Source organism: Nannobrachium achirus, assembly GCF_963921795.1.
Source record: "Nannobrachium achirus genome assembly, chromosome: 3".
Lineage (NCBI taxonomy): Eukaryota > Metazoa > Chordata > Actinopteri > Myctophiformes > Myctophidae > Nannobrachium > Nannobrachium achirus.
This window is the reverse complement of record NC_137812.1, coordinates 51,089,468-51,106,967: the sequence shown is the minus strand read 5'-3', so window position 1 is coordinate 51,106,967 and position 17,500 is coordinate 51,089,468. Positions and strand designations below refer to the sequence as shown.

The 17,500-nt window shown below is 43.4% G+C and overlaps 1 protein-coding gene across 1 annotated transcript in view; it reads left to right on the top strand.

The window, feature by feature from the left end:
* The window catches only part of nr3c2 (nuclear receptor subfamily 3, group C, member 2), a 158,185-nt gene that overhangs the window by 113,125 nt on the left and 27,560 nt on the right, over window positions 1–17,500 (top strand). Inside the window, 1 exon segment of the mRNA XM_080722018.1 lies at window positions 15,636–15,766. Within this exon segment, the coding sequence (XP_080578144.1) occupies window positions 15,636–15,766 (131 nt within the window).

The window sequence follows — 17,500 nt, the reverse complement described above, 5'->3', positions numbered from 1 at the left end:
TGTTTGGAATTGTGATTGTATAACCTACAACCCCTGAACCCTTTAAGCCCTATTTCAGAAATTGCTAAAAGAATTGCAGAAGAATATAACATTGATATATATATATATATATATATATATATATATATATATATTATGTTTTGACATTGTTCCCTAGGTTGAAATTGGTTTACAATTTATATTTCGGCAAAAAATAAAAAAGGAATGAAATATTTTCAGAGTAAACCAATCCAATGCACTGTAAAATCTGGATTGCTACTCCTTAAGTGTCAAAAATGTACCCGTATTCTGTTGTGTACCTGTGGGATGTTGTTCATTTGTAATGCTAATGAGAGAACTCTGCGACATAATCACAAAACCATTAAGCTGGACTCCCACTTCAAGGTCCTACACAGTCAAATCCATTTCACATTGTTAGGTTCTTCAGGGAGCTTTCAGAGTTAAAGTAGCAGCTGTACAAAAGGTAAAAGCTACCAGTGAAAAATATGGCTGTGTTAAATTACCAGATTATTGGAGGATGTGTGTTTGTCATTTGTTCCATATATTCCAAGTCAAACCAATGTCAAACCTTGAGGTGTGCCCGCTATAAAAACACACCTCTCGGCTCTCCATCCGTTATGTATGCTGAGCGACTGCATGGATGACTTCTGGTATGGTCCATGGGTGCAAAAGAATATTTGTGCATTTCGTTGTTGTCGCGTGGAAACCTCGTATCTCCAAGTTTCAAATTTGTATGTTCTTTTGCAAAAGTAGTGAAAACACCAGATGATAAATGCAAATGAGCGGTTTTGGACATACAAGGTTTTCACCCGACAACGACGATTTGGTGATGGTCGGATGTGTTGAAAAGCCTTCTTTAAAACACATGCTTTTTTCTGAGATACCCCCCTCCCCAACGCCCTGCAGCGCCTATCAGAAAACCCTTCACATCCACTGTTATCTTACAGTATATAGCCTCCCCACCCACTGTTATCGTACTGTATATAGCCTCCCCACCCACTGTTATTGTACAGTGTACAGTGTACAGTGCACATCCCTCCTGTGCGGTCTGACTCTGAATGCAAGGAGAGGGAAACAACCATGCCAGATATATATTTTATCCATAGCCTGGACATACAGTATTTATTCATAGGCGTTGTGTGTGAAAAGATCAAGTGACCGCCCGGTACGCCGTGGTGTCAGGAAAGCAGTTAAATCTCTGGCAGCTTACAGTGTGACAGCGGCCGTGTGGACCAGTGGAGTACAGTAAATCAAAGGCTGTCTATGAAAGCCATGAAGTCAGAAGTACAGTATTTACCATGTGATGCATTTCATCGGACAGCCGGATCAGTATCATTGGCTAATTCAAGGGAGCCGGAGGGATCAATCAATTAGCCGTACGTCCCCGCTGGCTTTGTAGGGACGGGCCAGTGACGCACAGTGGTGTAAAGTAACTAAGCACCAACTAAGAACCGAAATACCAATTTCCTGGACAAAGGTTGCTGCTGTTGTGCAGTTCATTGTAAACATTTTTTTTAAGTTTCCAAAACATAGGCTTTAATAGGGCAGAAAATTAATAGCCAACAAGATATATTTGACAAAAAATTTATTTTTGCAAATGACAGCATTCGTGATCGATTAACTATAGTGGACATTCACTCTGTCCCACCCAGCGCTGTTCGTTCACAGTCATGTTACACACACAGTAGCCTTTATGCACTATATTATGTTAGGAGACATGCTCACAGACCATATTGAGTTTTTAGAAGCAAAAGTTTCCGTCTCTGCTTATTTGCATTGGTTGTAGCTTTGAATTCTATCAAATAAAGCTGCAGACTGCGTCTATGGTAAGCCGATCGTCTAATAAACTTGAGGGATGGCTGGGGTGGAATTGGCTTCTTGATGACAGTTTAGATCCCATAAGACGGAGGGACAATGAAGTTTATAGAAGTGAAGTTTAAGTCCAGGTGTGCCTCGGGATTTTGTGACAACCACACATTATTATTGCAAAATATACTATACTATACTATACTATACTATACTATACTATACTATACTATACTATACTATACTAGTAAGACGCCTCAGGGCGAAATGCAACCGCCAATTCTTGCCCATCTGGCCAGTGATGTCTATCGGACCAGTTACCCATATATGGAGACCCCCATGTACTGTACATGGAGATATGCTGTGAGAGCCCAAACATGCTTACTCAGTTATTCGTTATGTGAAGTCCTATGATGTCTATGACATATGACATCATACCCTTTTATGCCCATACATGGAGATCCCTGTCTGTAGAACCAGTCCTTAGTGTGGTATGTGGCCAATGTGGCCTCCATATATGGGCATTCCCATATGAAGTACTGTTAGATATGGGCTTAATATTGATGACATCAATATTAAGCCCATATATGGCCATAGAGTGCTTCCCATGACATCAGAACATACAATCCCTTTTATGCCCATACATGGAGATCCCTGTCTGAACCAGCCACACCACTGCTCTGGAGTATCTGACATCACTGTCAGATACACAGTGATGTGTCAGGGGAACACAGTGTCAGGTGTTATCCCTGCACTGAGTATCTGACATCACTGTGATGTCACCTGTGATGTCACCTGTGATGTCACAGTGATGTGTCAGGGGAACCACAGTGTCAGGCGTTACCCGTCCGGGCGGATACGGACAAGCTATGACGGTTATCTACGGTCGCAACTAAACTTGCGACCTATGGTCGCAACTACGGTATACTATACTGCTATATCAGTCTTTCCCAATACAGAGGCACTCTCCCCTCTCTTTCCCGTATGCGTCTCTCCCTCTGTGCTTTTTTTTAATGAAAGCAGAGGAGCCATAGAAATAATGAACTTGCTAATAAAAGAAGCAGGTAGCTTGACCCACTCTCTCCTCTGCCTTATGTTGCTATGGTCACAGACTGGAGGTCACTCCATCCTGCCATCTCTTTTTTCCTGTGGTTTACAGACTGTCGGTGAGGTTTAGCGCTAAGGTTTCAGTCCAGAGGTCCCTAAAGGTGTCACTCTCTGTTGCAAAAGGAGTCAAATCACAGCAAACAGAGGGGAGCAGGGGGGGGCCTTGTTGTCACGCTGGCAAGCGTGCTGATTTGAAGGTCCACTGGGTGATGTTTAATGTCCCGAAGGACATGTAGAGGAGAGAAAGTCCACACAGCGTCTTAGATGCTTCCATATATTTATTAAAGTTCCTATTACACTGCCCGAAATGATAATAGTATGATAGTAACGTGGTCTCTCTGAAAACAGTTAGAAACGGCGCGCGACTTACGTATAGTATGACTATGGTCTTCCTGACCGGGGGAAATACATGTTGTGAGCTTGTAACTCGCCTATTTTCTTTCACCACACACACACAGACTGTGTTTGTATGAGCGGGAAGAAAAATCATGCTGAACAGTCAACATTATGTTGCGTTCAAACCTGGATAGTTCGAGCGACGCTTTATTCCAGAAAGCAACAGCAACCATATTAACTGACGGCTATTAACTCTTATTCTGCTTTGAACGTTCCTGTTCGCCCCAATTTTTCAGGTCGTGGCGCGCCAATACGGCGCTCGTTCGTTTACCTCGTCTGATGACTGTAAGCTGATGAGGGGTCGCGCGGCCGTGTACTGTAAACACATTTTCCGCGGTGATGGTGTAAAAAATCCATTATGCGTTAACATCAACGGAGACCAATTCACTTCCTTGTTGATTTCCTCTGGCCGTGAGGCTCTGTGGCCAGTGACTGGTCTGAATGTACGGCAACACATAACAGGCAAATTCACATTAAGTCTTGCATGACGCCGCCCTCTGCTGCCTGGCAGACCAAAGTGCACTATTGCACAATCAAAAAAAAAAAATAATAATAAATAAATAAATGTCTGTCTATCTACTATAACGTCGCAAAGGTAAGCCGCTTTTTGATGGCACCAGACCCAATAAATAAATAAATAATCTGGCAGTAGTAGAGTTAACTTAAAATGAAATACATTTATTTTAGTTAATTAATTAATTAATTTCTGGTGCCTCATTTTGGCACTCACACATAAACTTGTGAATAAAAAATGGTGTTTCGAGAAGTTGTCAAAAACAAATTTACATGGTGGAATGGTGATTGTGAAAAATATACCAGTGAAAATATTATATAAAAGAATAACACAGTATGACTTTGACTTTTTAGTTTGTCTTTTTCAGGGGTAGGTGAAAAAGTTTAGTTACAAAGGCCAAATGCTGGACAAAAGCATGCCTTATACTGTACTCTCTCACACACACGCACGCACGCACGCACGCACGCACGCACGCACGCACACGCACACACACACCTAATTGTGCACACATTTATTCGTGCATGGCTGCATTTTTGGTTCAGTAATACGATTATTTGGTTGAATGGTCTGTTGACCAAGTTTGGTTGACTGCTCAACCAATTGATTCATCGAAATGGACCTCATGGAGAATGGACAGGAATCTTTTCAGTGTGCAAGAGCTTCTTCGATGGCTAGTTGTACACACAGCCTTCAACAGAGAGCTGCATTGACTGAAAGAGCCATGATGACAGTAAACTACTTAACAACATGATCACATTAACGACACACTCGCCAACATCACCACTACCTTGCTTTCCTTTTACAGTCAATGTGGGCACTCACCTATACAGTGCAATTGAATATTTTCCCATTGCATTGATAAAATACCACTTTCCCTTGCAGGGTATGGAGGGAAATAAGTAGCATATTATTTAAACTACTGCACCATTTTTAGTCAGTCACCGTCGACCTACAGTACAGCCAGCCAGCCAGAGTATTCATGGTAATTACTTCTCTTACAGCCAGAGATGATGGTACTTAAAAACACAGTTACTGTGTAGACTATAGTCTCACAGCCCATTCCCTCGGTGCTCCCCGGGGACTGAATGCTTTTGCACCTTCGGATGGCTCCTTAATCGCGTCGTGCACAGTTGATCAAAGCCTGGAAAGGGCAGTCAATGGGCCGCATGATCCGTCCTAATGTATTTGAACAGCAGAGCGTTTGGAAGGGGGGAAGCGTGCATACAGGGCCGTTTGATTCCTTGGGGTGTCGTTGCTGCACGAATGAAGTTTAGGCCAAAAGGTGCAGAGCAGGGGTCTTCAACGTTTTCAGGCCAAGGACCCTTTAGTTGAGAGAGAGATGAAGCAGGGACCCCCACAACCTGTTCATAGATTCCATAGTTTTATTGTTTGACAGCACAATCATCAGTGTATTTTGGATTCATGTCAATTTGTGTTCTCAGATATTTAACCACTTGAACGTCAATACTTAACACTTATGTTGCAATGATTTTTTCTCTTCAATGTCTCGCGTTGCCATGGTTACCATAGACTTCCATGTAATTGTGCAATTGTGTAAAAAGTGCACGCCCATGCCTAGATGATGCACCACGTGTGTAGATGCTGTTCACAGCTTTCAAACAAAAAAATCCGCTTGGAAATCCGTTCAGGCATTCATGATTTATCAGCCATTATGTTTTCTTCAGATGTAAACAAACATGGCTGCCTTGTTTGAAAGAATGAGTTGGTATGGGGGTTAAACATGCAATTTCGCGATCGCGATCATGCCTAATACATATCTGGAGGTCCAAAAAAAATTTGAAAAAAAAAATTGAAAAAAAAAAAAACTTTTTTTTTTTTTTTTTTTTTCAAAAACGACCCAAACTCGGGAAACTCGGGGTTGGCACAGCGGTAGTACCAATACAAACTCGGGAAACTCGGGGTTGGCACCATATGTGTTAATAAACTTGACCTTTCACTCTGCACTTGGTCTACTCTTTTTCCCCTCTACACCAAACTTCTTTGCCAAGATCTATAAGCTTGTAGATCCGCTATTTTTGTTTTGTTCTCAGAATATGGACACTATAGGGTTCAAAAGTGGTTAGAAAAAAGAGAAAAAAGGTTTCTATCACTGAAAGATTTGGAGGACCCCCTGTAGTAACTCTGGGGACCACCCAGGGGTCACGGACCCCCTGTTGAAGACCCCTGGTGTAGAGCTTAGGACTCACAGGCAGGTACAGTAGGCCTGGTTTGTACAGTTTGATGAGTTAAGTTGCATTAAGGTGCTTTCTAGAAAAAAAGTCTCGAGTGCTGCAGTGCTAGCCTAGCCTACATGGCAGGTTGATGGATGGCTTTGGTATTTGTTCTGACAGAGCCGACTAGATGTGGACCTGCTGGATTGAGCACTGGCCTGTATGTCGGTCACTTTTTACTCTGTGTTCTGTCAGATTAGCCTGACTGTGAGAGAGTGACTGGCTGGCGCGGCAAAAGTGCATGTATAAATAAACGTTGTACTTGTTGTTATTGTTGTTATTGCGACCGTAGGTCGCATTTACTACCAAAACCTCCACCGGCTGTCTGTCTGTCTGTCTGTCTCTCCGTCCGTCTGTCACACGTCACACGTCACACTTTTGCCCTGCTCATATCTCCACAACCGTTGCCCCCATCCATGCCAAATTTTGCACACACACTCCTTACCTGCCAAACTACAACCTCCAAGGACCCCCGGAGCTTCAGGGACCCCCAGGGCTGCTCACGGGGAATTCCTGGGGACCACCCACTCCTGGTGCTCCAGAACGGATGCAAAAGTGGTGGCGCCCCCAGTGGAGGACCCCTCCACTGCAGCTCACATAAAATGCCGTAACTCGGGCTAGGAGCGTCCGGGAGAGCCGGGGCCGGTACCTATTCGTCCGCCAAGGCAACGCGGAGACCCCACCCCTCATTTCTCACATGGCCCTCTTCTAGCGCCACCTTCAGGCCGATTTTTAAAACACATTTTTGGACACTGCTCCTACAGTTTTTGCCCTAAAATCACGCAAATCGCTACACAGTATGTCTACACTCATCCCATCAACATGAATCTGTCCCATATAGCGCCACCTTCCGGCCGATTTTTACAAACACATTTTTGGACACTGCTCCTACAGATTTTGCCCTAAAATCACGAAAATCACTACACAGCATGTCTACACTCATGTCATCAACATGGATCAGGAAGATTTTGGAAAAACACCTTTTTGCCCTATTTGTGGAGATAAGCGACCTACGGTCGCTTATCTCCCGATTAGGGAGTCTTACTGGTTATTATTACTAGAAGCTGGTAGTCGGCGACCTGGCCAACTCGGAACAATGTAAATAGGGAATGAATGCCCCGCCCTTTAATGCAAACCCCATTATACCTGTTTTCATAGGACCCGTTTTGACCATCTGTCTGCCTGTGTCCATTTATGCCCATATATGGAGATCACTGCAGTTATAGTTCTGGGTCCATTTTATGCCCATATATGGAGATATCTGTCTATCTGCGTCCATTTTATGCCCATATATGGAGTATCTGTCTGTGCCTCCAACTGTGTTGCAGACACAGTGCCGGTTCCCCCTTTAATGCAAACCTCATTATACCTGTTGTCATAGGACCCATTTTGAACATCTGTTTGCCTGTGTCCATTTATGCCCATATATGGAGATATCTGTATCTGTCTGTCTGCGTCCATTTTATGCCCATATATGGAGATCTTTGACCATCTGTTTGCCTCTGTCCATTTATGTCCATATATGGAGATATCTGTATCTGTCTGTCTGCAATCCATTTTATGCCCATATATGGGGGCATTCATTTTATGCCCATATATGGAGAACGCGCGTGCCCGTGGGACGAACGGTTCTCGAGATACGCGGATTACATACATACATACACAATCACAGAGATTTTTTGTTGACTCATGTGGCGTACGTGATGTCAGAGCCTTTTATGAAGTGATGTCACAATGAGTCAGAGCTTTCGCCGATTTCCTCCGGAACAGCCTGATGTCAACAATCAACCCCGCATAAGGAGATTCCGAACGTTTCGCGCCGGTTCGGGAAAACCGCGCATCGGGTCGGGTCGAGACCCGGCACTGCACTCCGTGCCGCGGCGGGGAACGCGCGTGCCGAATCTGAAGCCGGTGGGACGAACGGTTCTCGAGATACGCGGATTACAGACACACACACAGACAGACAGACAGACAGACAGACACGCAGAGACTTCTCGCATTTATAGATAGATTAGTAACAATAGTAGTACTGTATTTATCCCTCCTGATCAAGTAGTGCTGAACATTCTTCCTGGCATGTTATAAAGTACCGTAGCATCAAATCGCTACAATATAAAACTAGCTGTCAGACAATTATTTGTATCTTCTGATGATGGTAGAGAGTAAAACATGTTGATGTTGTCCTGGTCTTTACAATCTTCACATTCTGAATCTGAGTTATTGCCACCACCAATGTAATCCAAGATGTCCATAAATTCTCGACTGTCGATGATTCTACCGGCAGCTGAAAGTTAGTTTATAGCGGTGGCAACAGATTGAGCGTCCTCCATAGCCATAAGTAACCTGAGAGGAAACACGCCTGCAAGCCACGCAGGTTTATTTATGGGCGGCACCACTTGGCCAACATTAGTGGACAATAGCGGACAGTAGCCAGTGAAGTCCAAGATGCTAATCTATTAGGCCTGTCACAATTCACGAAAAAATCGATTTAATTGGGGGACGGTAAAAATCGATCTTTTAAAAAACGAATCGCGATTCGACCAACAGAGGGCGCAGTTAAACTTCATTCCTTCTTCAACGTCTCTGCGCTAACGTCAGGCAGACGCAGCGGCAGCTACAGTAGGAAGGCTCACCATTATAACTCTATGAGGCTCACTCACTCGCAGCTGCCAGCGTGCCTCCATTGGGCTGCAGAGCAGAGCTCTGCGATTTTGATTGACAAAGAGAGCAGTTAGTTGAGTGTCGAGTGTCATTACTTTGCTGCTACAGAGCATAGCAATAATCAGTGCTAAGGGCTAACAACAACAACAATGCTACGTACAGATGCATGTCTCTGCCACAGTGCCACTGGTTACAATATGGAAACAACGTTTCTAGTGAAAACAAGAATTGACACATTCAATATATAAACAGGTGGGAAATGGTGTGTTAGAAAGTCAGGGACTTTGAACAGTCTATCCACAATGAGACACTAGGTCTTGACTTTGATGAATTATTGATTTTGAAAAGAGGGTAAGAGTTGTTGTTATGCCTTAGTTTGTGCCTGGCTTACAGTACAGTTGGCTTGCTATGTACCACAGAAAAAATGCATTCTTTGATACAGTATTGAAAAGAGGGTAAGAGTGTTGTTTAAAAGAAATAACAGGATTTGACATTTAAGAGAACAGTATTGTTAAAAGAAAAGAAAATACTGGAATTGTAAGAATTGTGGATTTTTCAGGGGTAATTCTTCTGTAAAATAAATTTGTGTTGAAAAAATCGTGACATCGTGAATCGTGAACCTTGAATCGTGATTCGAATCGTATCGTGAGTTGAGTGAATCGTGACAGGCCTATAATCTATCATTCCCACGCCATCACCCTTTCCAAACGCAATGAAACACAGCTTAATTTCCTGACAAATTATAGGTTTTTAGTGAACCTTGAACTGTTGTTTGTAATATTGAGTTTTGTTTTTTACTTGTGTAATATGCAAAAAAAAGAAGAAAAAAAAACGTAGTGGAAAAAACAATTGAATTTGCATGGTTTTATGGCTGCCGGGTTGGATCACTTTCCACCATCCCGTCACATATTTCTGAATAGTTTCCCTCTGGCAGGAAGCAAAGATTCGCTGAAACTGTCTCCCTGCCTGTGTAGCTTTTACATACTTTTCTATTAGTCAATCTGTCTTTTCAAACCTTTGGCGGCAGTGAATACAACATCAGCATGTTTAAAAGTCTATGGTTTTCCTGGATCTTTCCTGATCTTCGCTCTTATTTGGGGATGGAGGGGGTATTTCTCATTGTGTACTTATTTCAATAGCTACGTAGTGCTTAATGACAAAAGCCATTAAAACATGTGCGGGATGGTCCATGAGAGAAACTGCTCAGCGATTGAGAGAGAATGGTTTAGAAGACAAATGTTTCATAAAAGTCACAGTAACTCTGCCTAATGGAGTCAATGGTGTGAGGTAAATGCACACAATACAGTTCTGGGCCATAGGAGCAGGCACTCAGTCTCAGACATAATTTTAACTTAAATGACATGTCTCACTTTCACGATACATCATGCAAGTGAGACAGCTGTACAGGCCCTGATGTTTTACCTCTGCCAAGTAGGTTATGTTTTCATCTCTTTTTTTTTTAGATTTGTTTTTGGGCTTTTTGCCTTTACTGATAGGACAGTAGGCTGACAGGAAATGGAGGAGAGACGGGGCGACGCCGCCAGGCATCCATGCCTATGTGGCAGTGCCTAAGTGGTATGAGCCCAGACCAGTAGGCCAGTGAGCGCTATGGCATTAACGACTTGTGATTTTCGACTCGACTCAGTAAAAAGTTGAGTTGAAGTCGACTTTATCGTTTGATGACGTCATCACATCACACAAGAAAGACCCCCCCAATTATTTTGGGGGGTCCCCAGATGATTAACTTAATGTTGCAACATTAACATAAAGTTTAAGTGTATAGAGGGTATCTGCAAATTTCTAAAGTGTCAATTTAAGGACTTTTTGTACCTCTAAAATGACAAATTAAACATTGTCCAAATTGTCAAATATATAGAGGCTGAAATTGTGAAAATAGACGATCTACATGCTCACAACGCCTCGCATCGCGAGGCGTTGTGAGCATGTAGATCTGCTATTTTCACAACTGAACCGTGTTATACGAAATGTAACACCTCAATTCTTAGTGCTCGTCAGGTTGGGTTGCAAAAATAATTATAGAAAAAATACAAAGGATTTATTTTCTTTCAACTTCGACTTTCGACTTGTGTAATGAAGTCGGCTGAGTCGACTTGTCGACTCTTTCGTTAATGCCCTAGTGGGCGCCCCATGTTTTCATCTCTGTGTGGACTCTCAGCAGCGTCATTGTTGTAGAGTCATTCTTAGGAGAGTGTAGAGAGACTGGAAACTGATAGAGGGGGAGCGTCATGCAACACACCTGGGGAATTAAAGTTACATTACGTGGGTTAACACACTATCTGTACTAGCATGTCCTCGATACTGTATATGTATGTGTTTTTTTCCCCCCACACTTCTTATCCCATGCCAACGACTGCAGCATAATATATGGGAAGATAAAGTGGAAGTGTCACTAAAAGCTGCATCTGGTATAGAGATTTTAGCTTCTATTTCTTCAGTATTATTTTGCTGTTGGATGTTATACGGATTCGGGAATGGTCAGTTACTGTAACTGCAGTGCTTTAGAGCAAGGGTTTTCAAAGTGGGTGACGGGGCACCCTGGGGTGCCGCGACAGCAGTCCAGGGGTGCCGTGAGATAATTTGTTAATATTTGGAATTTATTTGGACACTTAAACAAATATTTAGTATCATTTTAAACTAGTACAAAAAGTACAAACGTATTTTCAGTCAGTTCTAACCAAAATGGCTATTATCTCAATGTTTTCTTCGCAACATAATCACTAAAATATGCTATAAATATAAGGTGCTGGGAGTGAACATTATGAATATAATGTAGGGGTGTCTCAGATGAAAAAGAAATATATTTATAGAGGTGCCCTTGAGCTTGTAGATCTGCTATTTTTGGCTAAAGTTCTCCGAATATGGGCACTAGGGTTCAAGAGGTTAATATAAAAAAGGAGGGAAAAAAGTTTCTATCACACAAAGATTTGGAGGACCCCCTGTAGTAACTCTGAGGACCCCCTAGGGGTCCCGGACCCCCTGTTGAAGACCCCTTAAAGTTAAACAAGGTACAAGTGAGTTTCAGAAAGAAAGAACGAAGCATAATCCACCATTTCCATTCCCCCCAAACAAACGCAAGCCTCCGCATATGAACAGCTACCAGCTAGACAGTGGCTGTGGTTTGGATGCTTTATGTGTGGATGTGTCTGGCCTAGCTCTCCTGAGTCAATACTGCCTGCTATTTCTGAAAGCCAAAGGTAAAGCTGAACTTTTCTCACTACTTCTACTTCTGCTTTCTTCTAAGTCAGCCCAGCTCACTGCTGCTTCCTGGATCTCTCACCATAGCAACAGAGAGCGAGAGAGAGAGAGAGAGACCGTGAGACAGACAGACAGACAGACAGACAGACAGACAGACAGACAGGCAGGCAGGGAGAAAGTGTGAGCTAGAGAGAGAGAGAGAGGTGTGTGAGAGAAAGAGAGAAGGAATACTGTATGAGCGAGAGGGAGCGGAGTCAGAGAGAGAGAGAGAGAGAGAGAGAGAGAGAGAGAGAGAGAGAGAGAGAGAGAGAGAGAGAGAGAGAGAGAGAATGATTGGGCAAAAGACACAGAAAAAGAGTGAGGTGTGAGAGAAGGTGAGTGAGAGAGAGAGAGAGAGGGGGGGGGGGTGAGAAAGTGGAAGAGCAAAGGAGAGAGTAAGAGAGAGAAAAAAGAAAGAGAAAGAACGACAGAATGCTGCCAGGTTTGCTCTCTCCCAAACCCAGCAGTGATTCAGCAAAATTGATTTCGGGGAGAAAAAAAATGTGTGTGGAGACTTTTGAAACTCCAGCTCCAAAGTTGTATCAAATGATGATATGCTGTACTTTGCAGTACTGCTCTATCTCTCTCACATACGCACGCACGCACGCGTGCACATGCGCACACACGCACGCGCACACGCACTCAGAGTACTGCTTTGCAGGAAAAACTATTTGTCTATTCGTTTTTCTAAGTTGTCGCTGTCAGTCACTTGCTCAGTCAGTTACTCAGTCAGAGCTGTACAGCAAAATGAGCATGAATCACTCTGCTTGCAGGTTTACCCATTTAGGCCTAGGATTCAATAGTTAAAGCATAACATAATGATACAAAATAATGTGTACCCGTTCTGAATGGTAAATAGAAACTGGAATCCATCTCATCCTCAATTAGCTGCCGTGAACCCCTGCACAGAATGTTAAGTTGCGCTGACCTCATAATGACAATAGATATCTTTGAATGATGCAGCTTGCACGGGAAACCAATTACACCCACTGATTTACGCCTGCAAACCTGTGATGTGACAAATAAAACTGATTCTGATTCTGGTCTTCTTCTGGGCTATAAATCCAGATCTGTCATCATCTGTACTTCCTAATGGACTAGAAATCCCCTAAAAAGTCATTCTTGTGAACGTAACATATCGTCGCTGTCGGGTGGAAACCCCATTATTTCCCAAACTGTCACTTTTCAGCATTCAAACTCAAAAATCTGATATTCAAGCTCAGAACGAGCAGCATTGTGACACGTTTCGAGCTTATAGATCTGCTATTTGTGCGTGACACTGTAGTACAGTATGATTAAGTGTGGTATTAATTTACAAAAACAATGTGGAGATACCAGGTTTCTGCCCGACAGGGACAATAGATAATGTGTTGCCGGGCTGGACTCTTTCAAGTCGAGCCACACCACTTGCGTTTGATTACACTGTTCTCCACATGACGGTTGATTTACGTAAGGCGGAGAGGTGGCATCCGAAGCCAACGATTCCACTCCCACGCCCCACCCCACCCCACCCCACCCAGCCCCTCCCCTCTCTCGACACTGTGGCATCTGCACAGCACATTTCTCATTGGCTCGCGTCTCTGACTCGATTTCATTTATTTTATTTTATTTTATTTTTCCCCCCTGTTTCCAAGCTCTCTAACGTGATTGAGATTTACCTCGCTGATCAAATAAAATGTGTTTGCGTGAGAGGGTAGATATGGAGAGAAAGAGAAAAGTAAGGAGAGACCCAAGGAGAGGGGCGGGGGGGAGACGGAGAAAGAGAGACATGAGAGAAATGCTGTAGATGGGGTCATTAGTGGACCGAACCATACACTGTTACACACACTTATACATGCACTACGCGTGTAATTTGCATAAGTGCCTGTGCAATCAGTGTGTATTGTACTTGCATACATATTGTAGATTGCTAGGGTTCAGCAGCTATAGGATCTATCCTCCATACTGCATCTGAGTGGTGTTAGTGTATGCAGTGTCTGCAATCAGCAGGGATTTGGTATACTGCTCTTAACACAGTCTGGCTGGGACTTCTCTCTCTCTCTCACTCTCTCACTGAGTTACTGTAGAACAATGAGTGAGAGAGTTTTTGGAGCTGTGTGAAGCACAGGCTCCCTATACGTGGCTGTGTGGGTCTGTCTGTCTGTCTGTCTGTGTGTGTGTGTGTCTGTGTGTAGCCTGAACTTCCTAAACTTCGGCACGCTACTAGTCCCACAGTTTTGCCACCACACACTCGTGCCATATGTCAAATCGACCGGCTTACTCGGGAATCGTGGGCTAGTAACTTGCTAAGAGAAAGGTTCAATAGTTTAATTGATATTAATTTATTAGTGAATTAATTTTCCCCATTGACTTATAATGGGAATCGCAAAAACTCACATTCAATTATTTGTCTCTCGCAAACCATAGGGGCTAGAGTTTCAAGACTTGGAGAGGAGGTTCATAATGATTTCGAGGATTAAATAAAAAATAATTGTGTCATTTGGCCGCATGGTGGCGCCATAACACCCCACTTTACGTTTTGGCCTGTAACTCTTGAACCGTAGGTCGGAAAATTAAAAATATTTTTTCCCTGGATTCCTTGGGTCATGACGCATCTCCCCATATAGGCCACGCCCATTTGCGCCATGATAGATTTTCCGCCATCTTGAATTTTCTCCAAAACACACTTTTTGCTCCTTTTCCTACATATTTTCTTCAAATGTCACAAAAATCGGTACACATGATCCACACACACACACACACACACACACACACACACACACACACACACACACACACACACACACACACACACAGCTCCACTTCACACGGGTGTGATTTTTGGAGCTGTGTGAAGCACAGGCTCCCTATACGTGGCCGTGTGGGTCTGTCTGTGTGTCTGTCTGTGTGTGTGTGTGTCTGTATGTAGCCTGAACTTCCTAAACTTCGGCACGCTACTAGTCCCACAGTTTTGCCACCACACACTCACGCCATATGTCAAATCGACCGGCTTACTCGGGAATCGTGGGCTAGTAACTTGCTAAGAGAAAGGTTCAATAGTTTAATTGATATTAATTTATTAGTGAATTAATTTTTCCCATTGACTTATAATGGGAATCGCAAAAACTCACATTCAATTATTTGTCTCTCGCAAACCATAGGGGCTAGAGTTTCAAGACTTGGAGAGGAGGTTCATAATGATTTCAAGGATTAAATAAAAAATAATTGTGTCATTTGGCCGCATGGTGGCGCCATAACACCCCACTTTACGTTTTGGCCTGTAACTCTTGAACCGTAGGTCGGAAAATTAAAAATATTTTTTCCCTGGATTCCTTGGGTCATGACGCATCTCCCCATATAGGCCACGCCCATTTGCGCCATGATAGATTTTCCGCCATCTTGAATTTTCTCCAAAACACACTTTTTGCTCCTTTTCCTACATATTTTCTTCAAATGTCACAAAAATCGGTACACATGATCCACACACACACACACACACACACACACACACACACACACACACACACACACACACACACACAGCTCCACTTCACACGGGTGTGATTTTGATGGAAGAGTGAGTGAGTGAATATGAGACAGTTAGAGGTGAATGAATGAATGCGTATGTGTACATGGGTAATTAAGCGATGTGTGTGTGTGTGTGTGTGTGTGTGTTTCTTTCCCAGGGAGCGCATGCAGCAGTCGGCCATGTACGACCTGTGTCTGGGCATGAGGCAGGTGAGCCAGGAGTTTGTACGACTGCAGCTCACCTATGATGAGTTCCTCTCCATGAAGGTGCTGCTCCTTCTCAGCACAGGTAGGAAACATATGACTCTGTCTGTGTGTGTGTGTGTGTGTGTGTGTGTGTGTGTGTGTGTGTGTGTGTGTGTGTGTGTGTGTGTGTGTGTGTGTGTGTGTGTTGAACTTAAGGGTCCATCTTTACACTTTCAACATGCACCATTAATGTGTCGAGAGAGCTTTAGAGAGGAAAGATGTGTGTGTGTGTGTGTGTGTGTGTGTGTGTGTGTGTGTGTGTGTGTGTGTGTGTGTGTGTGTGTGTGTGTGTGTGTGTGTGTGTGTGTGTGTGTGTGTGTGTGTGTGTGTGTGTGTGTGTAGGTAGGCAGGTAGGTAAGTAGGTAGCTACTGCAACTCCAAATGTGTGGGTGTGGTGAAATTGGCAGGTTGTGCTGCATGGTGTGAGTTCTTATTGTGTGTGTGTGTGTGTGTGTGTGTGTGTGTGTGTGTGTGTGTGTGTGTGTAGGTAGGCAGGTAGGTAAGTAGGTAGCTACTGCAACTCCAAATGTGTGGGTGTGGTGAAATTGGCAGGTTGTGCTGCATGGTGTGAGTTCTTATTGTGTGTGTGTGTGTGTGTGTGTGTGTGTGTGTGTGTGTGTGTGTGTGTGTGTGTGTGTGTGTGTGTGTGTGTGTGTGTGTGTGTTTGTGCGTGCGTGCGCGAGCACATGCACCCCTATCTATCTACCCCCATGCATGGCAGATAGATGGAGGGTCCGGGTACGCGGGCAGAAGCAGCTCATCCTAAGTTTGTCAGTCTGTACGGTGCAGTGTTGTATAGAATATGTGCACGGCGCTGGCTCTCATGAAGCCCTGACTGTAGCAGGCCACATGAGGATTCCTGTGCAGTGGATACAAGTTCCTTGTGCATACTGCACAAACACGGTGGGGAAAAAAGAAAGGTTTTCATTCCGAGAGAGAGAGAGAGAGAGGGAACCTCAGTACCTCGATCTGCCTTTCTGCGGGCAAGTGTATTTCTTACTTACCGAGGTTCCTCAGAGATGCTAGACTCACACATTCACAACACAAGCCCTGGTGAAAAAGAAAAACAACAGTGTCTGTCTAGCATTATAAGTCCTCACATTTACATGAAATTTACATTTTTGCCGTTTAGGGGATACTCTGCTCCAGACTGACTACGACAGACACAACGAGCGCGACAGCAGAATCAGCTTAAACTCACGGATTGCCGACGTTTTATTCAAGTGATAGTACGGAGCCACAGTTTTCTGACAATAGAATAGGCAATAATATGTAACACATATTCCTGCCTTTTGTTTAATTCACATTGAATTGTTGACTCTTTCTATATTTGCATTATTCAGATTAGCACACAGGAAAATCCAGAGTGTTCATTTACCCATATGGGTCCATTTGGTTGCATTTGTACACTCTCAGAGTTTAATTAACACTGTCCGCTTGGCTGGTGATGGTGCACTACTGGATTTATCCAGACTGGTAAAAGGGCACAGTAACATCTCCCAAAAGGATGATTAGAATGATTGTATGATGTAAATGTGCTTCCCATGGCTCCCAAGAGTTATTGTTTTTGTCTGCATTTCTTTTTTAATAACTTTATTTATAGGATTTTTCAAGTATGAATGAATGATTGTATAAAGTATAAAGACATAACCCCACACAGCCCCGCCCTCCCCAGTTCCCTCATAAACACAAAAACAACAATGGTCTGCATTTCTATAGTACCTTTTTTTCACTCGTTTTACAATGTGCTTTTACATTCACACACACATCCACACAC